Source organism: Charadrius vociferus, unplaced genomic scaffold (assembly GCF_000708025.1).
Source record: "Charadrius vociferus isolate BGI_N301 unplaced genomic scaffold, ASM70802v2 scaffold79, whole genome shotgun sequence".
NCBI lineage: Eukaryota > Metazoa > Chordata > Aves > Charadriiformes > Charadriidae > Charadrius > Charadrius vociferus.
The window spans coordinates 888,407-915,058 of record NW_009650182.1 but is presented as its reverse complement, the minus strand read 5'-3'; the positions used below and the strand labels follow the sequence as shown (position 1 = coordinate 915,058).

Genomic DNA, 26,652 nt, shown 5'->3' with positions numbered 1-26,652 from the left:
ACTTCAATATCATTGCGTCCAACCATCAGCCTGACACTGCCAAAACCACCACTAAACCATGTCCCTAAGCACCTTGTCTACCTGTCTTTTAAATACCTCCAGGGATGACAATTCCACCACTTCCCTGGGAAGCCTGTTCCAATGCTCAATAAACCTTTCAGTAAAGAAATTTTTCCTAATACCCAATCTAAAACTCCCCTGATGCAATTTGAGGCCATTTCCTCTTGTCTTGTTGCTTGTTACTTGGCAGAAGATATATATAGATATAAAAACCTCAATACTTTTGTCACTTACATATACAATATATACTTTTAATTTATTTTTTGAAGATACATGCATTCCTGTTTTGCCGGTTATTGAAAATTACCTTCCAAATTTATGAGCTCCCTAATAGATAAAAAGATGTCCCATGCATTACTGAGGTTTAAGGTAATCCCATTGTGCCAATATGTAATTGGTTTGTATCTTAAATTTTTTGTGTTGTTTTTATTTACACAGTAAATTTAATGTGGCATCATCAGTCCTTTAAGTTCAAAGACCTCAGATTATATTGCCAATTTTATTTCAATCTCTGTCCAATGAGCATTTAATCATGTCAAGTTTCAGGTCCCTATCTCAGCCTCCAAGCCCAATATAGTGGTTGTTCCTTACTTTTTATAAAGCTAAAAATATAAATTTTATTGTCAATCCCTATCCTGATCACTCTTTTTAAAGCCTCTACAAGGCTTTTACTTTAAATGCCTTTCTAAGGAAAATGCTATTGATTTTACCTTTGTTATAACTTTATTCTTCTTTCCTTTTCTTCTTCTCTCTTAAGTAACATCCAAAATTTGGGAGGCTGGGTTGAGTTTTAATAACTGTTTTTCGTTATTTTTACTTGCATTTTAATTATATATCTACCTCTGGACAGCACTGACTACAGTGAGATTTTGAAAATAAAAGACTACTTGTCCGTTACCTGAGCTACTCTCAAAGAGAAGACTGCAAATGCTGCTAGCTTTAATCTCTAGGGAGAAAATATCTGGGATAATTGAAGAGTATTTCAGACATAAAGAAAAATGCAGGACCAATTTTAATTAAGGAACTAGAGCTCCCAGGTAGTAATTAAATGTTTTAATTCTATAGCTGTGCAAGAAAACATTGGTCACAATAATAATATTATGCAAATTGAAATGACTGCTTGAGATAGAAAGATTTAAATTTCCAGATGTCTGTGACTATATAAATTTCACTGAGAAAAAAATTCTGTGCTAATCTGTACGCAGGTGATCTCTTGAAACATCGTTGGCAGCCTTAACCAGAGAGGAGGTAATCATAGAGACAGACAGACAGGAATAACGCCAATGTTTAGGGAAGATATGCTTGTCAAAACATAGGACACCTAATTATAAAAAACTGATTTCATAATAAAGTTATTTGGCTTTTAAAGTGATTACACTTTAGACATCCTCTCTGCTAATTCAGTCTGTATCACCACAGGACATTTTCACGTAGAAAACAGCTGCACACGATGTATCAATCCGAGGAAGGCTGAATGAAATAACATGTGACTACATTTTTATTCTTGACATAGTCATCACACGAAGGTTTCAAGTACAGGAGCCAACTGTAGGGGAATCTTATCTCTATTCAGGTTTTTTTTTTTTTTCCTAAATAAAGCAAAGAGTAAGTTCTTTACAAGCATACATGATCAGCGTATGTAGTTCAGAATATGGGAGCGATGTGAAATGCATTATATATGCAATATATTTTATATATATTTATGTATTATATAAAAAATAATAATAGAATTATATAATATATGTATATATTATATATATATTTCCTCAGTGCTGTTCTTCTTTGTCAATCACCCGAAAAAAGTTCTGCAGAAAAAAACCAATCATTCCTATCTACAATATTGCCAGCAGTGCAGAGCAGAGAGCATTGACCCTTGAGATGGATCCGGGTATGGGACCACAGCTTTTTCCCCGGTGCTCGTGGGCTGAAGCAGGTTGTTCTGTCTGTGCGCTCACTGCAGGTTTGGCTGACTATGAAGGCATGAAGGAAAACACAGAATTTAGTAGTCCTGCTTAAAAGGTCCCGTGTGACCCCAGCTCCATTAGCCTCTGCTCCCAGCATCTGAACTGTAGGCTAGTGTCAACAGGGTCCCGAGAGATTGATTAGAGAGCGGTGGGTGCCTGAGCTGAATGGCATTGGAAACAATGGAGGATGGTTCGCTGGCTCTTCCAGCCGCAGCTTCACAGGTATTTCAGTTCAGCATTCAGGTCACAGTCACCAAGAGTCCCCCCTGAGTGGCTCAGCCGGGGGTAATTGCGCATTATGTGTGAATGCCGGACAATTTCTGGCTGTCAGTCCACAATTCCAGATGAAATCCCGCTTGCAAACTGTAGATACCTGCGTGTTCACTAGTTTGGATTACAAAACTTTACAACTGTCAGTCAGCTCAATGGGCATCACTTAGGGCAGCGATTTATTTGTGTGCAGGTACTACGGATCCACGTCTTGATGACATATCGAATTGGAAACTGACCTATTGATTCGTATTTGAACTTCTATCAATACTTCTTTCCTGTTATACATAAAAGCCCTTGTTTTGTATCAAAGAACATGTTTGCAGTTGGCCTGGGTGTCGCAATGTCTTGCCCTATAATCCAAACGGCAAACACTAATGTCTGCTGATAATTTATTTCAAGGATTTCTTTCACTGCCTTCTTTCATTCTTTGTCTTATGTTTACTCTTGGGAAACTGAAAACATCCATTTTTACACATTACTTGGTCTTCATTAGTTATATTTAGGGTCATTCCAAGTCTTACCTATATCACTCATTTCTTTATTTCACTGCAGATCAACACATAAAATGTTCAACCAAAATTTCAATAGTTTGTTGTACTGGGTGTGACGAAACGGGGAAAAAGGACTTCACTGAGAGGTTCGAATTAACAATTTATTTGGACTTCCCTTACAGGTCCAATATGTCACTATTGCAAATTCTAGGTGTACAATGGTGATTACACTAATGCAGTTTAAAAGAAATTAGCGGGATACACTATTGCAAGCTACAAATGATCCCGACAAGTAACAACACAAATCACAAGCACGCTAGATATTAATACCTTAAAAGAGTGCACTAAACTTAATAGCATGCCATATATCATATGTATGTTTCTTATTCACTTACCCTCTCTCTCAGGTAAGGTCACTCAGTCCCTGGGAAGTTACCCTGTACAGTGTCCTGGACAGGGGGGGGACAGATCTCCTGCAGGTCAGCTGTATCATTGGAAGATTCCCCATTTTTCTCCCCAAACCTTGCGGTTTATATTTCCTGATTCTGTGAGGGTGCAGGATTATGCCTGAGTGGATTACACTACCTGGGATATTTACCTCTGGTGCTGTGATAGCTATGTGCCAATTTGTGATGTCTAGCACTCAAAGTCACGGAAATAGTGGTGGGATGGGACTCGGGGCATTTTGTTTGTTAAGGGCCATTTGGTTTCGGTTCTTATATGCAATCTTGAAATAACCCTGGGATGAGCTGTTTTGCAGTTCCCCCCAAGTTATCTCTGCGTAGACAAGGCAAGGCGGAGATGAAACTGAGTCGGATGACAGCTCCCTGCATCTCACCTATTGTGCTCTGAAACCGGTTTGGCTGGGTGCTCCCATACAGTGGGACTGGCTAGGATGGAGTTAATTTTTTTCATAGCAGTCCATAAATGCTGTGGTTTCCATTTGTGACTAAACTGGTGCTGATAACACACCAGTGCTTTGGGTATTGCTGAGCAATGCTTGCAGGTTTTTGATTTCCCTCTTTGCCCTGGCAGCAAGTAGGCTGGGGGTGAGTAGGAAGCCAGGAGGGGACACAGTGAGGGCAGCTGACCCCAACTGACCAAAGGGATATCCCATACCATGCAGCATGATGATTAGCAATAAAAGCTCAAGCACAGCAGGAGGAAGGTGGGATGCTCATGGTTATGGTGTTTGTTTCCCCACATAACTATTTCGGGTGATGGAGCCCTGCTTTCCAGGAAGCAGCCAAACACTTGCCTGCTGATGGAAATTAGTAAATAAATTTCTTATTTTGCTTTGTTAGCATGTGCAGCTTTGCTTCACCTATTCGACTGTCTTTACCTAGATCCACGAGTTTTTGGCTTTTGCTTTTCTCATTCTTTCCCCCATTCCACTGACAGGGAGTAAGTGAGCAGCTGGGTAGGCACTTCGCTGCTGGCCAGGGTCAACCCACCACATTACAGGTAGCAGAGACCTTTAAATAAGTTTTTACTTCTAAGTTTCTAGTTTTAGTTTCTGACACACAACATTGTCAAGTTTGATACCTGACTACAAAATTATTACAAAGTAGGCAGTGTTTTTTTCCAAGTTTCAGAGTATCTAATCCCTTAAGATTGAAGTCACAAACCTCAACTTCCACATTTAGAAAAAGTTTTTAATCCTCAATATTTAAGAAAGAAACCAAAATCTCACACTTTTTAAACATGCCTGGTATTTCGGCACCCATGAGCCACCGCTACAAGCACTCAAGAGTCGCCATCTGCCAGGCTGATATCCCGTTCTCCTCCAAGTTTGCTCGAGCATTCAAGTGACCAACTCTGTTTGGTTTTGGCCGTCGTCAATGGTACTTCATAGCTCTGCAAAGAGCCGTGCATGTAAAAGTCAACTGAGAAATTCCCGCTGTGGCCACTGGGTTGACATCACAGAGTGCGGGCTGCCGCTCTCCACCAAGGCCCAGGCCTGTTAGCAGGCAGAAGCCTTCCTCCATTACCAGGTGCGGAGAGAAGGCCGCAGGCAACTCCCTGCACCATGCACGCCGGCTGGGAGGGACATGGCTGGGACCCCTCTGCCCAAGGCGACATGCACACACAGTACACCTCGTGGGCAAGGGAGGCTGAGGGCACACCGGCAGGCAGGCAGGCAGGCAGGCATGGGCAGGTGCCCTGAAGGCACTAACGCGGCCAGTCCTTCCTCTGTAATGTGGGCCCTGCGATTACAGATAGTGCCACATGAGAGTATGACATGGCTTGTGGGATCAGACAAACTCACCCTGCGATGCACTTAGAAAAAGTTCGCCTAACTGTAAACGACATTACTCTCTGCAATTTGAGATGCTGCTGTTAGCGTCTTACTAGATCTCTCTGAAGAAGGCTAAGAGACATTTTTTGTACAAGTTTTAAAAGTGGAAAATAAGTCATCATAAAAATACAGACGAGTAGCACCCACCAAGTCAATGGCATTTCTATGGATGACGGGCTCACGGATTGTGGCCTATGCATGAAATCTCTGAAGTCCACTGAATTTTGGTTAATGAGCCGTTTTATGTAACAAAGACTTTTCAGATTAACAGTGAAAAATTACTGTCAAGAATTACTGTATTTCTCATGACTAGGTACTTTGATTGTATTTCCCCGCCGTAGCCAGGCAGGACTGGGCCTCCCAGCAGAGGCTGCCGTCTTATTTTCTGTCTCTTTTTTTCTCCCTTTTTGAGGCTGGGAAGGGAAGGACGCCTCTGACAGAGGACTGGGAGCGGTGGGTGGTCAGGGTGTGTGGTGGGCAGCTCTCCAAGGAACTAGAAGGGCTCTCCCGACCCTCCGGTAGCTGGGCTTTAACTGTACTTGGAGTTATTCTGGCGCGATTGTATTTCCTGATTGTTTTGGTAGGAGTGTCTTTTCCCCACATGAAAATGTCAGTTTCCACAAATGTGGTGTAACACTAAGGAGATCTTTTCCCAGGTTTGCATGGGGAAAGTTTCGATAGAGTGTGATCACAAATGTAACTCGGTGTTGGTACTTAAATGCTTAACTGCAAACACCTTTAGCAGTGTTCCTGTTATGTGTGTCACTTTTGAAGGTGTATGAAGGTTCAAAATATTTTATCAACAAAATATTTTATCAACAAATTGTTTGGAAAGCAGGCGAACCTTTTGGTAACTGAAACTACCCCTATTTTATTTGATTGTACAGAATTAGCAGAGAAACATGGGTATAGTTTTCTTTTTTCTTGGTTACTATTTGAGATTTTCATAGGTTCTTGTTGAGATTAACTTTGCTACAATATGTAACAGTAATAAAGTCTGTGTTAATACTTCTGGTTCATAAGGTCTTTAGTTAGTCAACTGAAGCAGACAGACATTTGGGGTTGTTGATTGTTAATAAAATGTTAAAAACCAAAGCAGTCCCTCCTGAGTCAGAGTAGCTGACTGTCCATCCATCCATCTAACTCAGTACTTCATTTGTTGTGGCACCATAAGAGATGCGGTATGAGGAAAGCACAGAAGCCTGGCCGTGCTCTTTTATGCTCCCTCAGCGTCCCTCAGTCTTTGGATTTGGGACGGTACAGGGTAGATCTTTGCCTGTTCCTTTTAGTGTCTGCTTATGGACTTGTTGGCTATGACTTACCCCATCAGCTTTACATACCTAAAAAATATTTGCTTGTATCTTCAGGTAGAATGGAGGTCTTCAGTGGTCTTCTTGAGCTGTCTTGTACTCAGTTTAATTTTCTCAATGGGTATGATTCCTCAGCTCATATCTTTCCCTTGCAGAAAACGCCTCACAATAATATGGAATTAATATCCTGTGTTCATAGCGGTGTGTTTTGAAGGACAGATGATGTTTCATTTTATTTTAATGTGTATTCTTTCAACATAAAACCGTAATGAAATTGTAGCCCAGTACCTATTCTGGTGTGTGTGATAAAATCTTAGTATCACTTGTATAGTGTGAACAAAATAGTTTGGGGACAAAATTAAGGATAATTTGACAAACAGTGTATTATTCAGGACAAAAGTAAAATTGCTAAAAACGGTATCTTAGATGTGCCTTGCACAACTTCCTAAAAATGAACTTGCCCAGTGGTATGGCAGCATTTGGGGAACCTTTGGGAAAAATGTTTTGTTTGTTTGTTTGTTTCTTTTTTAAGTATTTGCAATGATGTCTTGAATTCAAGCCAGCAAGACTGAATTGGTTCTTAATCCCAGTACAAGCTTATTTGAGTTAACTTTTTCTGTTTCCGTGTAAAATGCTTGTAAAATTTATTGTTTGCGTCGCAGTCTTATCAGAGGGCTACCTAGCCACTTTATTTCAATTTGTTAACATTAATGACTTGATGCTTAATATATGTGTGTGTATACACTCTTGTAATTCTGAATCTAATACAGGCTGAACGTAACTATTGTAGCAGTGTGAACCAAATGGCAGCAGAGTACAAGTTCCAGGTCACAATGGTATTAAGCATCGTGTGTTTTTTTCGTAAAGCAAAAAGGAGTTTGAATTTAGAGAAGTAGTTGGGGTTTCTCATGATGATGTTTCTAATTTTCTGGTGATGTGTGCATTTTGCATTATTTTTTGTTTTATTTCTGTTCCGTATGTAGTTCTAGAGTTACAGACTTCTAAAAAGAGTTCTGTTTCCTACAGTTGGCCTTGGCAGAGTTATATGAAGATGAAGCTAAAAGGCAGTCATTGTGTCCAGACAAACCAACAACTCCAAAAACCAGTAACACAAAAGTATCACAGAGGTAAGACACGCCACGTACTTCAGAAATGTGTTGAATAGGTACTGCATTAGCTCACAAAACTTTGTCATACTTATTTCATCTCCTCCATGTATAAAAAGCGATCTACAGCAGTTCATAATCCTGAATTGTGAATCCATGTAATAACGCAGAGTCTGTGTCTTCTCAGAATGCTTTTTAAATTGTATTTCTTTAGGAGCTTTTGTGCTATATGGTATTCCAATGCACTTTAAACCCATGTCAGATAAGCTAAAATGCTTTAAGTGAAATGCAGTGTTGCTCTTTGTTTACACAGATAGAATTTGGAAATTTGCTCTATCAGAAAAATACTGCAGTTCTTTGCTTCTTCAAAATTCACCAAATTAGTAGCTTGTGTGAAACTTGGAAAGTGAGCTGCTTTGAGTGTTGTACTTACATCAGTACCTGATGAGACAAATATTCATTTGAAAAATTATTAGTAGGTTCATTAGAAAGGTTCCTGCATAGTGAGAGAAATGGGAAGGGCTTCTTAATGAATTTGTCTGGGTTTGGCAGATGGAAGGAAAGACATCTATCTACGTATGCATCGAACTTTTGCTGGCCTGCAGTGTTTGCCGTTCACATAGCATTTGAAAATTCAGTGTAGTTTTAAATTTTTTATGAAGAATTCTTGCCAGTTTTTAATTAATTTTTATTTAAACTGTTTTAAAGAAGAGTCTTTACATCATTACTGTCAGTGATGCCATAACAATCTTGTATTTGGCTTTTCTTTCAATTGCTGCTGTCAATATGGATCTCTGTTTTAAAGGAGGATAAGCAGCAGAAAAGATCTTAGTCACCAGAGTCGTGCTTCAAGCGCATCTGCAAAAGCAGATCTTTAGGAGATTTTTAGGATTTTTAGCACGGTATGTGGCACTTGGAAAATAATAACTTTTTTGGTGATTTTTTTTATTTTGGTGAAACCACCTAAGTTGACTAATCAGCTACAAAGAGCACAGTTTATGAACAAATAAAGCAAACAGTTCCATTTACGGATACATATAATGAAATTACAACTTCCCACTCCAACTGAAGGAAAAGCTGCAATACAGTATCTCAGATACTTCAGCGTGATAGCTGTTGGCAGACACTTGCTCTTTGTTGGCAGTCATACCGGAGTCTATTTGAGAAAGAATAGATGGCTGCTATTTGCATGGTATCCAAAATGAGATTTTTCTTTCAGTAGACTTCAGTGTGTTCTCAGATGAGTAGTGAATTAATTGCAAGGAAACAGTGCTGCTCTTGAAGTCATCTAGCAGCCTTGCCTTCCACAATTGGAGGTATAGAAGAACGTCTCTGGGCCCTGCTGGAGCAAACACCATATTATATGTGCTGTCATGTTGTGTAAGCTCCTTTAAGAAACTCAAGACTATTGGCACAAAACTACAAGCCCCAAAAAACCTACAATGTGACAAAGGGAGAAAATAGAAGAGATTAAAGCATTTCCAGTGCCCGTGACCTAAGTCCATAACAATGCATTTTTTTTCTGAGAAAGTGATAAGCAGATCCTTCACTGGGATATAGAATTGCATTGTTCTGTTGACACCGATACTTAAAAAAGCAATGGCCTGCTCTGCTACACATTGATTTCAAAGGTATAGTAATCAGACAAATTGCATAAATCTGAACTAGTGATCTGCCATTACTCATGTAGCAGATTGTATGTATGCTCTTAAGCTACAGTAGTCAGCTACCTCGTACACATCTTGCATTAATGAATTTTATCACCGAGTACTAGAGGATAAGAGCATATTCCTGTACAGCTTTTCTTGGCATTTTGCAAGCTAACAACCCTAGCTTGTCCTGCAGTAGCTTATCGATCTGTCCCTATCATAAAACAGAATATGATTCTGCATTTTAATCATCTTTTGAAAGTCTTTGCGATGTTGCCATTCAACATAATTTTAAAATTGTGTAAAATGGAAGTGAGAACTACCACTCTCTAGTTTTTAGTATCCTCATAGACAGGACTCCAGAACATCAAAGAAAGCCAATGCTGAGTTTGCTGTGCAACTTACCTCTTGACTAAAACAGCTAAAATGTGGAAAGAATTTGAAGTGTAATTAATTCTGGTAAGCTGGATTCTGAAACAGCTGTTGAGCTTTCATATTACCTGTGTTATTTGTGGGACCACCAGTGGCATAAAGTAGAATTTTGCATAACTTATGCTAGCGTATAATAGAATAGTTCAGTTGGAAGGGACCTTCAGTGATCATCTAGTCCAACTATTACTGCAAAATGTCTCTGGCATACACGTGCCCTTTCCTGCTTATTCACTGAGAAGCATCCATGGTTATGTACTTTGGCCAAAAAAGTATGGTGAGAACAAAAGACCCCAACCACTTGATATCCTTAGTTTTTGAAAAATAAGTAGTTTTAGAAGTTAGATGTGAAGTACTTATTGAAGTGTATGTACCAGTCATCCTCAAACGTTTTCTTTTATTCTTTTGGCAGTCTTAAAATTGATTCTCTTAGAAGGCTGAGAAAACCAGAGAGAAGCATGAGCGATGACAAAGAAAACCAAAGGTATTTTTAAAACAAACAAAAAAATCATTTAACAACCGTGAAAGTCATTGCGGTTTTTTGTGACATTCACGCTTTGCTCCCCCTTGTTTTTCAAAATGCGTGTGAGCTGTCTATCCTGCAGAGAGCTAGTAACTATAGAGACTGTGTGTGACTTACTAGAGTGTTAGCCATACGCTGCTGTAGTAAAACTATATTTAGCAGAATCTGGCTGTAGTTGTGTAGGGCCTTAACACGTGACTGGATGGATGTAAAGTTTGTAACTTACACTTGGGACTCCGAAGCTTTTTTGCCTTTTCTCAAATATCCTGAATTAATTGTTCTGTGTACTCATTACTCAAATATTTGAGTACTTCATTTCTTTCTTGAATACAAGCTCTGATGAGCGTTCTTGTTTTATCTCCTTACCACCATAATTCTTTTAAATCTAATAGTCAAAGATTTTCCATAGAAAAATATGCTGTAAAATATGGTGGAATCAACAGCATTTTGAAGACATTGGCCTGAGAGACGGTTTCACATGAATTGATTTGCCTTGCCCCAAGCGGTTAAGTGAAAAAGTTAGAGAGTAGGAAGCGCTTATTTTATTAGTTACTAATGCTTCTTATAATCAAAGACAAAACACTTTCAAGTTTGCTAGGTTTTGTATTTATATATAGATCTTTTACAGCATCTATTCCATTGGTATTTAGAGATTTATAGTGTCTTCCTCAAGACGATTATCAAGGACTATCTTGATTTTCATAGTCAAGCAGATACAGTTTTCAACAGAATTATTTGTAGTTTAAGCTTTTATCTTCAAGAGCTAGAAATGGGGCTGTGTTGAAGAAAAAGAGCGCAAATTAGCTTTCACAGCAGTCTCTGCAGATTTTAAAATGCCTTGAAAGGTTAATTAAATTTATTAAAAACTTTCAATTTCTCATATTGGCAGGAATGAAAGTATACTAGATCTTTAAATTAAAAGATCAAATTGTGGCACTGTTGAAGTTTTCCAGTGACAGTTTTACGCTTGCTCTGCCAAGGCAGTGTTAATTGTGTATTGGTATTCTAACCAGCCCAGGCACTGTTCGATGCACTAGACACCCCTGAGGAAGTCGGTCTTTCTGGGAGCAGGCAGCATCCGCATAAGATGAGGTGTATAAAGCCACAGCTGCATCAGGACTGCATTCACTTAAACATATGGCCTTGGCCCCTAACCACTGGGGTCTGGTAGTTTTGTTAGTGAAATGTCTTCGGAGTGGTGTTGTTGGATTGCTGGGAAGGTCAAAACCAAGTGTAACATTTCTGTAATCAGAATGAAAAGGTTTTGTGCCAAATTTGACTCTTTGTTTTTTGTTTTTTTTCTTTTGATGGGAAGAGGAAAGTTGTGTTTGTCATTTAAAGCACTGTTGCTTATGAATGTTACTGTTCTAAAGATTTTATTCAGGTGACTCAGAATATAGAGAATTGCAGATTTCTGGGGCTTCTAATAATCCAAGTAAAATCGTTGCTGAACTCTTCAAGGAAGCAAAAGAACATGGGGCTGTCCCGCTAGATGAAGCCTCAAGAGCATCTGGTGATTTCAGTAAAGCTAAGGTAAAAAAAAAAGATATTTTGATCTCTATTTACATTAGTCTCTCTGAAACTCATCTAACCACATGAGAGCAAATACACCTTTTTGTGGTTTGTGAATAGTAGAGGATTTGATCAAGTTATGTATTGTCTGTGCTCAAATAGCTTGCTCTAGAAAATAAAGTGGGGAGGAACCACACAATCTCGGGGAAAATCATTAGAAATGAAGCTAAACTGGAATTATTTGCTTTATTTTTAATTAAAATTAAAAAAAAAAATAAAGTGCAGTTTCATCCTAATCAAAATCTCTTTATCTGATGAATTACTAATGTTTGAAAAAGTGTACAGATTAGAAACTGAAATGCATCACATAAAACCTGCTTAGTCTGATTATGGTTACAAGGTATAATTTTCCACCTAGAAAGTATACACATTAGAACAGTGTATTTGCTTTTTATCACAGAAGCAAGCTTGCTGATGCCCTTATTTGCATCTGGGAAAATATTTTAATAAATTATTTCAGATATTTATTTCAATAAGCTTTCCTGTCTATTTTTTTTCCAGTCATTTTCTGGTGGTGGATATAGATTGGGTGACTCATCACAAAAGCACTCTGAATACATATATGGAGAAAATCAGGATGTAAGTAAAATTCTGAATAGCAGGAAACAGAATGTCCCAACAGATGTTTGCTGTATCATGTTTACAGCTTGAAATCACAGAGTCCTAGAATGGTTTAGGTTGGAAGGGACCTTAAAGATCATCTAGTTCCATCCCCCTGCCTTGGATAGACACACCTCCCACTAGACCAGGTTGCTCAAAGCCCCATCCAACCTGGCCTTGAACACTTCCAGGGATGGGGCATCCACAGCTTCTCTGGGCAACCTGTGCCAGTGCCTCACCACCCACATAGTGAAAAATTTCTTCCTGATATCTAATCTAAAACTACCCTCGTACAGTTTGAAGCCATTCCCCCTCATCCGATCACTACATCCCCTTGTGAAAAGTCCCAGTATTACTATAACTATGTCTATGAGGAAAAACTAGTATCTAAATATTAGATATGTGTTAAGTAGAAATCGTTAAAGTGAAAGTGTCCACAGATGACAGATGTTCATTGGATACCCCTGAGGCCTCCATTGTGGAGTTTCTGATGTAAATTACTTTGAAATTATTAGCAGACTTTCAGTTACTTTCCTCCAGCTGTTGTTCTGCATTCTCTTAGCTATGCTAACATTTTAATCCTCTTAAGTTAGGAATTGTTTCTTCTTGTGGCTTGCAAAGTAGCCAGACTCAAACTGGAAGGCATGGATGTATTCTAGGAATGGTGAAGCAGTAGGTCGGGGGCCTTTTGAAAATTGTCTGGCCTTTCTTTCCTCTCACTGAAAAAAGGAGGAAGTGAGGGAGGGGGTGGGGGAAACAAAGTTCTCTACACTTTGGCATTTGTGTGAATGGCTTGAGCAAATGTTCAGCTCATCAAGAAATGAGTAACGCCAAAGGATATGGTTGAGGCTGGGGGGTGCTGTCATGTCACACCAGGAGCTGCTGTCTTCTGCCCTCTTAAGTAATCTTTCTACCTTCTAAGTAATAGCCAGCTTGTTACGGTTTGAGAGACCCATAACATTTTGTTGTCATTTAGACAATCATTCTATCACCCAGTGACCCCCTCCCGACCTGGGAAGGGGAATCAGGGAAAAACAAGGAAACTCGGGAGCTGAAGTATAAACAGATTTAATAGAGTAAGATTAGATAATAAACATCTGAGGTAATTAACAGCACTAAAGAACCAATATCGGTCCTGACACCAATACTGAATATGCAAAGATTATACTCAGCCAATTCTATCAGTGGGAAGCTGTGCACTCCCAGCAGTGGACAGCAAATGTCGGACACTGCGAGCGCTACGGCTTCAGGAGGAGGGGAAGGCCTCAGGGGTCCGGCACCAGGGCACGAAGTTCTCAGGGTGGCAGCCATCAAGGGAGAGAGAGAACTCCGCAGCAAACTTTCTAATTTACATTACACAGTTACTGTATCATCTGTTACATCATGGATAGCAGTTTAAGAGATTCTTTTTCCCCATGTGTAAAAGTGCTCTTGAAGTAGGTAGTAGTCTAATCTGTATGAAATTGAAATACTTATTTGTTTGTCTTCACTTTTTTTTTTATTTCACCATTTTTGCTTCATAGGTTCAAATTTTGCTGAAACTATGGAGGAATGGCTTCAGTTTAGATGATGGCGAGTTGAGATCCTATTCAGACCCAACAAATGCTCAGTTTCTCGAGTCTGTTAAAAGAGGGTAAGTTAAAATGGCAACTGTTTTGAGATATGTCTTTCAAGCAAAGTGAAGAAAAATGCTTTCTCCATATGTTTATAATTATGAAAAGTTCCAGGCTTCTCTTCTGCCTGCACCCATAAAAATATTCTGTATTCGTCATCAGGTGCATGGGGCATTTGAAAATCTGGAACACTGGTTTCCTTCCAGTGGTTTGACTGTCAATGTTACTTGTTAGAGATGGCTTTTAGTTTCACATGCTTTGTAGCACATTCTAGGTTTTGAGTCTCAGCTCACTTCCTTTAGGATGACATCAATTCATAAAACAGTTGGAGGTCTATGACTTTTAAAATAAACTTACTAATAGTATCAACTCATATTGTACTGTGTAAGGTTTTTGTGTAATTTTGTATTGCAGTTCAGAACATAATTGGGAAACTTTTATTTTTGCAATTAAGGGAAATTCCTGTGGAACTGCAGCGAATTGTTCATGGTGGCCAGGTTAATTTGGATATGGAAGACCACCAAGAACAGGAATATGTGAAGCCTAGACTGCGTTTCAAAGCTTTCAGTGGCGAGGGCCAAAAACTTGGAAGGTAAGAACCACCAGGTTTTCTGTTCTGTGTTCATACGCTATTTCAAAAGCTCGATTTAATCAATAGGAGACTGTTGGAGAAGCTAATCAGTTGACAAAAGCGGTATAAAATTATTCTGTCCTGCAAGTCTCAGCCCTGATTTGAGTCACCAGTAATCATGAAAGTTTACATACAATCTTAAAAAAAGTTTAGTCTTAGCCCTCTGTTGGAACTGATCATAGATTTGCTAGATGCTTTGTGCTTTGTTGTGACTATGAGATTTTTCTGCCTGTGGTTGCATATAATTTCGCCTATGTATATTTTTTTTAAACTTCAGCTGTGTTTAAAATGGGAGCAAAGAAAGCTGAAAGGTGATTAGTACTGTACAAACTTCATGAGAACATCTCTGGGTTGAGGAAGCAAATGACCCAAATGAATTGTTTCCCATTTAGTGAGGAACAGGCAGAACTTAGTTATAGTATGATACTGGCCAGTAAGGGTACACTCTGCTCTGGCTTAGCTGCAGCGCCTTTTGTCTGTTACTGCTGGAATCATTACAAAGGGAATAGGAGATGCTATTGCAGCGCTATGGCTGATGCCATGTGGATGGAAAGTATTTTTGTATGGGAGCAACTCCCATATTTTTTTCTGGAATGAAGTAGCAGGAATACTGTCCTGAAATACAACCTTGTAAAATGGTCAGTCATTATAAGTTATACAAGGCAAGTCTGCTAGCTTTAAGAAGGAGAAATAATTTGATGAACTAATTTCTTTTAATTTGATCCACAGTAAATGAGCAATAAGTGGTATTAAAATCGCTCAACTTTTACTAGGATTGGATTAAAACTGGAAATGCGGCTGCTAAAAAAACTATAGTGGAAACTGCTTTTTAAAAAGCAAACCACCAGAGAAATTGCACATGCTCCCCTAGATGAAATAATACTACAAAGCCTGGATTGTGGGAAAGGAGAGGCTCAACTTTTAACCTCTGATCAGAGCCTCCACTTCCTCCAATTCTAGTGTCATCTCCAACTACAGTAGAAAGTTCATATATGTAGTAAAACCCCCTGAAATTTAATGATTTAGAAAAACTTTTACCTGATTCTGTTTCATTTGCTGTTCCAGTTGCAAGGGTACACTGATGCTGTTGAAACTCTTAACATGTATGATTCAATGGGACTGATACATAATGTGCCAAAATTAATTTCTGTGACCGAACATTTCAGACTACTTTGTCCAAAAGTGCATAATCTCTGTTCAGCTCTGAGCTGGTCAGTAAGAGTAAACAGTAATGTGACCTCAACTCTTACAATCATCAGCTTTTTCATGTAGCAATTATAGGCTTTATAGCATATTTTTCAGCTGACTTGATATTAGCTGTTGAATTGTAAATACTTTCTGTTCATGATTGCATTTATTCACATAATATGTTTGGTTGCCAAAAAAAGGTATTACTGATGTGCTTCTGCAAGTAATTCAATAAATGATTCTTAACTGTTTCTAATCTATATTTCATTTTTAAAATAAGAGGAAATGTGCTCAGTAAAACTGAGTAGGTGGTAAGCTCCATTAGGGGTCAAATAGGGAACAATTGTATATAGTAACTTTTTCACCTGAGCAGTTGCTCAGATTATTAAAAAAAACAGGTGGGGAAGAGAGGAGGTTCTGTATATAAGAAAATACGCACACTTGTGTGGCATTTTTGTTTGTTTTGGTATTTTATGAAGTCGCAGGTATGTCAGCAATGCAAGGAGCAGCCAAATGGTTATCTCCAATCAGATTTATATTATTGTTATACTAAACGTGAAAATTACGTGCTTACTATGTGGTGATAGCAATTACCTGTTAATATAATTTGTGCTCTAAAAGGTTGGAGGATGCCCAGAATCACAGTGCTCCTGAAAGCAATTACTAAAGCAGTTTGGGTCAGTTTAGTGCACTATAGTGGTGCATGATTATTTTTTAATATAGTCCAGGTGGTATGATACATAAATCGTAGTATCGAAGACTGTCATTTCATGTTCTGTAAGCATAAACAAAGATAGTTTTGTTTGTACTTGATTAACTATTTTAAATCATGCAAATGTAATGATATGCATAGTTATAAGAAAAATAAATATGAAATACTGCAATCATTGACAAGAAACTACAAAGGCATTGTTTGTCTGTCTGAGAAAAGCTGTGTTTATACTTTAAGAGGATTTTCATTGCTCATTTGCACTAGCTGTACATGGTAGTCATTCAGTGAAAAAGACAACTGAAACATTATTCAGTTCTAATTTGACTCCATTAGTAACATCTTGTTTGTTTTTTTCTTTTCCAATCCTTTAGCCTTACACCTGAAATAGTCAGCACACCTTCTTCCCCAGAGGAGGAGGAGAAATCCATTCTTAACGCACCTGTACTGATTGATGATTCCATGCCAGCAACTAAAATTCAAATTAGATTAGCAGATGGAAGCCGATTAATACAAAGATTTAATCAAACACACAGGTAAATTGATTCTGCATCAATGCAGGTAACAGTAACTATTTCGGTATGTTTGCATTTTGTCATTAAATGGATATTAGCAAGACATCAAAAAGGGGAAAATACAGTTCCATTGTAATGCTATAGCTCTGTGTCATTTTCAGAACATAGATGTACTGATAAATTGACTGTCAAAGCAAAATGCTGTACTTGGAAACACAAGATATTTGATAACTGCAAAGTCACAAACTTTTATGACCAATTATATCCCATGATGTGTAAAGGACACGGTACCAGCCATAACTGTTCTCAGGGTGACTGAAATCTGGACAGCCTCGCTATGTAGTCACCCCAGCCCTGGGACCTTTTTGGGAGGAGCACGTGGCTGACTCGGATGACGCTGGGAAGGCACTTTATTGCAAGGTGTGGAGTATAGTCTCAATTGGAATATAGTCCACACTACAGGCGGAGAAAACCTGGGGCCCACAGTGAAGAGCTTCAGCTTTCCACCTCGTTACACTTGAGACTGTGACTAGACATGGCATGGGTTATAAGTGTAGACTGCAGCCCATATGCAGAGGGGTATATGGACATAACATGCTCGTTTGCAATTCTGGCACATGGGCTGGACATAATAATGAGAACCAGCCTTTATTTTGTTCTGGATGGTCATCTCCTAAGAATTGGCAGCGTGTGAACTTGGTGGGTTTTTTAGATCTGTTAGTTTGCTGATTAGAGCTTGCCATCAGTTTTATTGACATTGTTGGGCCGTTGCCACAAATGGTGTTGGCCAACCCCATTTATTTGTGTAAGAGGTTGTGTTAGTGCAAAGTTCTGCAAAGGTCTGCTTTTCACTGAGTGGCTGAGAGAACTTTGGGCAGAGGGCAGAGATTTGGGCAGTAGTTCCACCCATGCTTGACAGCAAGCAGGGTTCAAGCCAGCCCTGATCTGAAGTCTGCACCATTGTGTTACAACACAGCTGAACCTAAGCTTGAATCCTGCCTTGGAGGTGTTCTTAGTATGGACCCAATTCCATGTTAATATTGTTATACGAAGAGTTCACCTATTTCGTTTTTTTCTTTCTGACTCAGAATAGGGGCAGAGTGGTTGTGTGGCTTTCTTCGCCTGACAGCATACACAGACCACAATGAGGCAATTTTAGCTGAGATGCCAATAGGGAAGAAGATGCAGCAATAATTTTTCATATTTTAGCAGACCTGATAATGTACATTAAAGGCCCAGATCCTTTCTTCAGAGCACCTGCTGGAGAAGGGACTTAGATTAACAGTGGGACTTATTGGGAGCCTCTGCAGCCATGATATGTTTTCTTTTGTCTGCATGAAAGGGTAGAAGTGGTAAACTTCCCAGCAACATCTGTAACCAAGGATGTGTTGACAGAAACTTATTTTCATCCTTATTAATTTTTTCTTGGATGTGAATCTTTTTAGTTATCCTTGCCACATGTATGATCGAAATCAACGAGTGAAGTGCATTGCTTGTGTCATAAGCCTTGAAGACAGATAGAAAGTTGAAATCCCTGCTTATTTGGCTACAGTAAACCTGCCTACTTACTAGTTAGAATAGATCTTCAAAGATTTATTCTCAGCTTACTGTCTTAGGAGAGAAACATCAAATTTCAGGTTTTTATCTCTAAAATCTTATTTATTTTTCATCCATGTCTTACAAAACTAAATTATTCTTGTTATACTGTTGATGCGGTTGTTTTATAGAATCATAGAACGGTTTGGGTTGGAAAGGACCTTGAAGATCATCAAGTTCCAACCCCCCTGCCATGGGCAGGGACACCTCCCACTAGACCAGGTTGCCCAAGGCCCCGTCCAGCCTGGCCTTGAACACCTCCAGGGATGGGGCCTCACCAGCCTCTCTGGAGGTTGTTGAAGTGTTGTTCAGAAGTTCAGTGCCAAGTGAAAGTAGAGGGAAACCTCTTGCTATTGAAGTGCATTAATAATTGCCCTCTACTTTCTCATCACTGTCACCATATATTTTAAGATTCTTCCTTCCATTAATAATTTAGCCTTTTTGGAATATACTAACTAATAGTGAAATTTTTGACAGCTGGTGTTGAAATTACTTGATTTCCTGTGTTAAGTATCAGTTTGCAATATACTTCTATATTACAAATGTTATTTCTGTTATTTGAGAAAACAAGCAACATTCATTTTAATTTTTCAGGTTTTTTTATGCAAGAAGCAAAAAATTTTAGGCTACAATCATTAGTCATCTGGATCAAATGGAAATGTAAAATCAATAAGACATATTAAATGGCTTAGTCTGTTAGAGGGTTTTGTGTTTTCTGATCATCTTAATGTTCAGAGGTTTATGTCAAAGTGGAATCATACAAAGTTTTCATGTCCATATCCTTTCCACAGGATTAAGGATATTCGAGATTTCATTATCCAGTCCCGTCCAGCATTTGCAACAACTGATTTTGTTCTTGTGACTACCTTTCCAAATAAAGAGCTAACAGATGAAAACCTGACACTACAAGAAGCAGATATACTTAACACTGTGATTCTTCAGCAATTAAAATAATCCTACAGTTGTTGGTACAATATAGGGAACGTGCTGTATTGTCATACAATATGTTTCCAACAGATGAAAAAAAGGAAAGATTGGCATCTTTTTATTCCTTGACTTCCACGGATCAGATTTTTGGGTTTCATGTCTTCCAGCTATAGCATATCTAACTTTTTTTATTTTGATTTCTCAACATCATTTAACCTTTTTTCAGTGTTAAAATTAAGTTTCCCTATGTTAGTATGTTTCAAACCACATCTTGTACTAAATGTGAAATGACTTTTCATTATTTTGAGGGGGGCAGGGGGAGAAGCATTTTTCGGAAGGGGATAGTATCTTTCATACAGTTGGTAAGATTTGCACTATGGAAATGTTTTATGCTGCACTGACAAACAGCCATTTGGAAACTTAGCCTGTAGGTTATGTTTACCTTCCAAGCTGTATTAATATTAAGGTGTTCTGTTTAATAGGTCGACAGATAATTAATGCCCTGATACCATTTTTGTATATTCTGTTTGTAGTGTTTCATGGTGCAGTATAATATTTATATTCTAGTTTTTAGGTAATTCTCCCTGTATTGTTGCTCATATGAGTGAATCAGTTCAGGAGATGCAAACCTCAGCTATTGCAGACTACAATAGATTGTTCTCATTTGTACTCTAGTTGTTCTACTTGTGAAAATAAGTACGATTTATTTTTTTTGTCTTCTTGAAGTTAGAGAAATGGGAGAGACCACTGTCATCTGGAGAAAAGCTATGATTTAGATTTCATGAGAGTAGGCCTATGGTCACTTTGAACCTGAATATGCAGTTGAACCCTGTGCAGCTATGTGATTCTTCACATGAACGGTAATTTAAATAACTCCAAACAACAGAAAAAAAAAAACGCTGAGGTGCACAAACACAGAACCTGTTTATGCTGTCACTTGCATGCACAAAAGTAGACATCTTAATTGGTCGTGTATTTTTGACCTGAATTTCAGGTCTTTATATTTGGAATTTTGGCCAAAGGCATTTTGTAGTATTCAGTGGGGATTTGGTTGTGCAGCTTTCACTCTATTTCTTTGGAAGCTGTATAATTAAACCCTTTGAAATGATATATTTTTTCAAATAACTTGGCCCTACACTGCGGTGTGCAGGTAGGAATCTTATGTTGTGGACAAACTGGCTGCTGGGCTTTAGTAGTATGCAATTTTGTAGCATTTGTGGCTTTATATCGGATGAGTGGATCACACTCTGAAGGAGGGTAAATGGGCTGTATCTCTTGTATCAACGTATGTGTTAAAAATGCTGTTTTCACTGATTATTTTATTCTGAAAATATCAATACTTATTTATGCTAAGCTTATAATTGCTCAGTATATTTGATTAATCTTACATTTTTTACCTCAAAGTAGATATTTGTCTAAATTTTAAACGTGCAATTGTATTTGAAGTATTTTGTTTTGTAATGTGAATATCTGCATGATTTTATTGATAACTCATTTCACGTGCTAAGTAATTAAAGTTTTGAGCTAAAAAGACCATAGGCAACACTTCTTGTTTTCTTCCCAATTTATGTTGTGATGAAGTGGTGATTGTGTTGCATGCCAAATATTTAAGCTTAAATAGAAAGGAATGGACACTTACCATGCGTACATTTTATATACTAATACTTCTCTATATAAATGCAAGGCCAAAGTCATTATTGTGATATTGATCCTGGGCACTGTGTGGTTTGGACATATTTCAGTTCAGAATATAGGCAAAGTTATATTGCTTATTACTTCTAAGACCATATTTAATTAAGATGTATAAAGGACAGTGGTTAACTAAATTCATTTCTTTCCTCTATTATGCCAAAAAAACAACTGCATATTATTGTTTCAAATAGCTGGTAAACTTTAGTGTTTGGTAGCAGCTGAGAGTAGCTGGCAGTCCCAGTAGTTGACCTAATTTTGTCAAGCACTAAGAAAACGTGTCAGTCCTCGTGTTTACATATTTCACTGCTTCTGAGTACTTCAAAACCTGTAGAATCTTCCATCTCATAATTTTATGTCATACTTTTTATTAACATTAAATTCTCATTCTTGTAGCTATCATCTTAGCATTTTTGGCAGAAAACAGTTCTTTGAATACAGACATATGTGGATATGCAGCTAAGACTGGCTACAAGGGAGAAGGGAGACTGAAAGAAATAACTCGGTAGAGGATGATGATCTGTCTGTCATGGCAGCGCTGGTGAGCTTCTTAGGAGTTCCTCTTAGCTTCTGTGAAATACAGGTAATAATCCTGTTCCTGAGGCTTCAATTCTGCTTGTCTTTCCCAGAAATCCTTTATCACTTGAGAGTGAAATAATCCAAAACAGAATGTTTTCTCTTAAGAAAATCTCTCTGGACCTGAATGCTTGTGCTTTTTTTTTTTTTGCCTTTTTTTTTTTTTTTGGACACTGCTACTGTCTTTGTAAACATTTATTCTGGGTAAACACAATCAGGCTTGTTAGTTTTGGGGGTTTTGTTTTTTTTCAGCAGCACATTGAGATGCTTGTAAATGTTCTGCTTTAATCTGACTACTGGACACACTTGTACAGTTAGCATATGTTAACATCTGTATCATGCTGTTCTCACTCTTTGGTGAAAATCTGTCCAATATTAAGTGAACCAAGGAAGACCATGCAAGCATTCAGAGGTGCTCTGTTACTTGCTCACTGCTTAGATGCTTGCCCTAAGCTAAAGCTCCCATGGTCATTAAATTGTATTATTCTGTGCAGGGAAAATAGACCGAGAGATGCACCTTCACCTTGCTCGTGCTGATTAAGCCTGACAGGCCTCGGCACAGGCAGATGCTGTTCTACGGGCAGACGAGATGGTGAGCAGCAAGAGTCTGGAATAATAAATATTGAGTTCATGGCACACCAAAAGCAGTAGGCTTGTGGTGTTTTTATGGGATGGATATAGTTGGAATGGGTTCCTGAAGAGATTAAAATTAGGACTGGTACTATTTAGCTGCTCATCAATTATTTGAAAATAAACTTTGAAAACCAAAAGATTAGTGCAATGATAAACAACAAGAGGCAGCAACTGTGATGAACATTTAGTGAACTGTAGCAATTGGATCAATTGCATCTTAATACAGCCAAATGTTAAGTTACGAATCTGGAACCAACTGTGAAAGACACCAATGGCCTGGAAAGCACTGGCCCTGGAAGGGAGTTGGATGACAGCAGGAAAACTATGCAGCAGAACTATTTACAGCCCTTTGAGGTTTTCCAGAGTTGACGCTGTGACTGGGAGACAATTTTAGTCCATGTGTTATTGGTGAGTTTGATCCTGTTTTATGGTGCTGGTCGGGCTTCTTAAGAACTTTAGAGATGGGACCAAAAAAATCAATGGAAATGCTGAATTAAATATTTTATCTTAAAACAGTTCAAAACAAGTAGCGTGTCAGGAAGAAAACAGAGAGATGAGGTGATTTAAAGTGGGTAGTCACTTCACAGAAGGAGATAAAGTGTTATAGGGCTGTTCGGTAGAGAAAAGCGTAACAAGAATTAGAAGCTTGTACAAAGCTGGAAAGAGTTCAGGTATTTTCAAAGTGAAATTAAACCACAGTTTTCAATAGCTAAACTACTGGAATGAGGCAGCCTTGAAAGTCAGTTTCTCTATCCTACTTTTTTTTTTTGTTTAATTCTCATTGTTACATTGGATTTCTTTAAGATTTGTTTTAATTAAACCAAATTTATTTGGGTTTTGCTATTGAGACAACAAGGTAAAATAAGATGGCTTAGTTTTTGGAAAGCAATTTACTATGCCTTTGTCTAGTCATACTTAAAATTAATAAATTCTGCTGTGTGTTTCATATTTAAAGGCTGGAAACATTACATACCTCACTGTGCATCTTTAATATTTTCATTACAGACATTCCAAAACCAGTCTACTGAACAGATGATTAACAGAACTTAGATTACAGACCAGAAGTCACCTTCTTCCACTTCTTACTTGCAGCTCTCCTCCTTTAGTAATGGTCTTGTTCTGTCCATAGTTGAAGGTCTCTCTGGCAGTACATCTGAGTATTAAAGGAAAGAAACTAAGTTTAAAAAGTTTTTTGTCTAAAACTGAGAATTGAGAGGGTATCTCGGTATCTCGTTCTTTTCTGTTTGCTGTATGCTCTCGAGTTAAATATGTCATCTATAAGCTACATGTTTGGGCTCTTTTTCTAGGGTATGAGTAGATAAATGTGTTATTCCAAACTGCATTAAGGTAAGCTGAGCGAGACATTCTTAAATGTGGAATTAAAAAAAATTCCTTTAGGGAATTATTCTGGAAGAGCTACTATTTTACATTTATGAATCTACCTCAGTCCAAATTAATTTGGTGAGATCTTACAACATCTAAATACTAATGAGCAAGTGCTCCCAAATGGGAATACGCAGGAGTCATTTTGCCTGTATGATGTTTTTAGCTGAAGTTTGAATAAAAGGAATTACTTATGCAGGACTGTGAAGCTGGTATTTATTTCATGGAATTCTTAGTGTCTTACTAGGTGCTGATAGAAAAATGTTGATTGTCTATTTTAGCAAAAAAAAAAAAAAAATCATAGTGTTTACTAACTCTATCCTAAAATTTACCAAGTAATTGCACTTGAAGACAGATTACATTTCCTGATTTCCAAATTAAATTTTAATTAACTTTTTCATTGTAATAGCTGTCCACAGTGTTTTGGACCAACGGAAGCGTCAGAACTTTAGTGCCTGAATTGTGCAAACCCCAGACAAACGTTCCATTTCAGTGAACAGAATTCATTTCTGTTTATCTTGCAACTGTTCCTAATCAAGTTAAATTAAATCATCATTAATCAGATGTTCACAACGTAAATGTCCTTACAGTCTTTTGTGCTGATTTAGTTAATCCATTTTAAATTGGATTTTATAAATAAAAATCTCTGCCTGAATGTGAAAATGTAAGTGCTAGGTTTTTGGAAAGTTTGCAGTTAATAGAGAAGAACTTAGATAAGGTATTTATTTCTACTTCAATTTTAATTTTTCTTCTTTTGGCAAGCTGGTTCTGGTTAAAAGAAATTGAGAAATATTCAGTGGAGAAGACTTTGGCTCTGAATGCAGAATAGTGCTGCCACTTTTTGTCCATGAATGAGTGCCTTGATACATGTGAATACAGGTTTCCACTTTTCTATTTACCACTTTTGATATATTGGTTCTCTTGTTTTGAATGCCATGTGTATGCTTTCAACACTTTTAACTATAAAATAGTTAAAAACCTGCATGTTTTTATTAATGCGGTGCTACTTCCCATAGCAGTCCCCAATTCCTGTAGTCTAAAAGGAATCATTGAAAGCAGAAGAGGGAGCATAAGTGGATATAGGCAGATGGTTATGTTAAAATGTTTTTCACTAAATTGTTTGCTCCTACTCTTACAGTCTAATCTTTTGGTTTTCTAAGGATTCTTCCTGAACACTATTTTTCCAGGAAACAGACACAGATCTTAGACCCAGTTGGGTAGCCTTGGTCACCACTCCAAATATTGTAAGCCAGGATTTGTTCTGTGTGAAAGGAGTGAATGCTTCATCTGGAGAGATCAGGCAATTAGACCTTAAAAGGACCTGCTCAGAGGAAAAAAGTGAACCTGAATCCTATCTTAAATCCCAACACGGGGAAAGTTCAGATGTACCGCTGAGTTGTATATGCATATTTAAGGTTTATCTTTTCATCCACCAAAAGGGAAAATAGCTGTTCTAACTTGATTTCAGTTGTTTTGAAGGTGCTCTTCCCTCTGCTCTTTGTGGAAATGGTAAAAATAAACTTTGTGCAATTGGTTTGCAAGGAGAGAGCTAACTCTTCATGACCTTACTGTACTGCAAGCTAGTTTAAAGATAGAGGCCAACAATCCAACTTGGTAGAATCAAAAATGAAACTCAAAGGCTTGGAAACATTCTACGTTTCAGCTACACTTAACAGGTAGGTCTGGCATCAGTCACAACCCTTAATGGAGGACTAAGACCTATTATTAGAATCATAGAATGGTCTAGGTTGGGAGGGACCTTAAAGATCATCTAGTTCTGACCCCCCTGCCATGGGTAGGGACACCTCCCACTAGACCAGGTTGCTCAAAGCCCCATCCAGCCTGGCCTTGAACACCTCCAGGGATGGGGCCTCCACAGCTTCCCTGGGCAACCTGTTCCAGTGCCTCACCACCCTCAAAATGAAAAATTTCTTCCTAATATCTAAATCTTCCCTCTTCTAGTTTGAAGCCATTCCCCCTTGTCCTATCACTACATGCCCTTGTAAAAGGGCCCTCCCCATCTTTCCTGTAGGCCCCCTTTGGGTACCGGAAGGCTGCTGAAGGTCTCCCCAGAGCCTTCTATTCTCCAGGCTGAACAACCCCAACTCTCTCGGCCTGTCCTCACAGGAGAGGTGCTCCAGCCCTCCGATCATTTTTGTGGCCCTCCTCTGGAGCCCCATGTCTTTCCTCTGCTGGGGGCTCCAGAGCTGGATGCAGTACTCCACGTGGGGTCTCACCAGAGCAGAGTAGAGGGAGGTTATGCCAAAGGGAGGTACCCTGGACATTTCTATCTTGCCCATTGTACATTAACCACACCTGTCACATGGACAAGGGAAAATTGGAATTGAAAGATTCTTTGTCGTGTGATGATTTAAAGTGTTGATGTTAGCAAAGTCATTTTTGCTTGCTGACAAAAGGGTTTGATTTCAAAGATGGTTGAGTTTTTTTTTGAAAATGTAGTGCTATTCAGCTTCCAGGTTTCTGTCTGGATCTCCACGATCCATGCTTCGCCTCTCTAAAGCAATTACTGAAATGAACAGAGCAAAATAAACAGAGGAGAGGGGACAGATGGATGTGTCAGTCTGGGAACCCTGGAGGCAATTTGAGCCTTGGAGGCTGAACAACCACGCTTGGCAAGTGTAGGCAGGAGAGGATGCTTGTTTAGTGGGGACCTGTAACACATCCCAGCTGAAATAGTCACTGTTCTGTGAGAGGCTGTTAGCTGGATCGAAGCTGGTACTGCAGGCTGCTGAGCTCCTGACACCTGCTTGCCTTCATTCCTGACTATCTACCAGTAGTTGTCTCTGCTGGTTGTTCCAGTTCAGTAGAGCAGAGCCTGCAGTATGCCAGTTCCTACAGACAGCTGTAGTGCTTTGCGAGAGTCTGCTACAAAAGGCAGACTTGAAGTCTTCCTCT

The 26,652-nt window shown here is 38.6% G+C and overlaps 1 protein-coding gene across 1 annotated transcript; it reads left to right on the top strand.

Moving 5' to 3' along the window:
• The first annotated feature begins 4,629 nt into the window (after positions 1 to 4,629).
• UBXN2B (UBX domain protein 2B) lies at positions 4,630 to 19,956 on the top strand. The gene is made up of 10 exons (XM_009892786.1): positions 4,630 to 4,746; positions 5,500 to 5,667; positions 7,424 to 7,524; positions 9,994 to 10,065; positions 11,478 to 11,637; positions 12,178 to 12,255; positions 13,800 to 13,909; positions 14,344 to 14,481; positions 16,792 to 16,953; positions 19,320 to 19,956. The coding sequence occupies exons 1-10, from the start codon at positions 4,630 to 4,632 to the stop codon at positions 19,480 to 19,482; spliced, it is 1,269 nt and encodes a 422-aa protein (XP_009891088.1). The 3' UTR covers positions 19,483 to 19,956.
• The last annotated feature ends 6,696 nt before the right edge of the window (positions 19,957 to 26,652 follow it).

Coding starts and splice junctions, on each gene's coding strand:
- UBXN2B (XM_009892786.1), top strand. CDS start 4,630: ATGGTACTTCATAGCTCTGCAAAGAGCCGTGCATGTAAAAGTCAACTG. Junction 4,747..5,499: donor CGCTCTCCACCAAGGCCCAG/GCCTGTTAGCAG, acceptor TCCCTTTTTGAG/GCTGGGAAGGGAAGGACGCC. Junction 12,256..13,799: donor TATATGGAGAAAATCAGGAT/GTAAGTAAAATT, acceptor TTTGCTTCATAG/GTTCAAATTTTGCTGAAACT.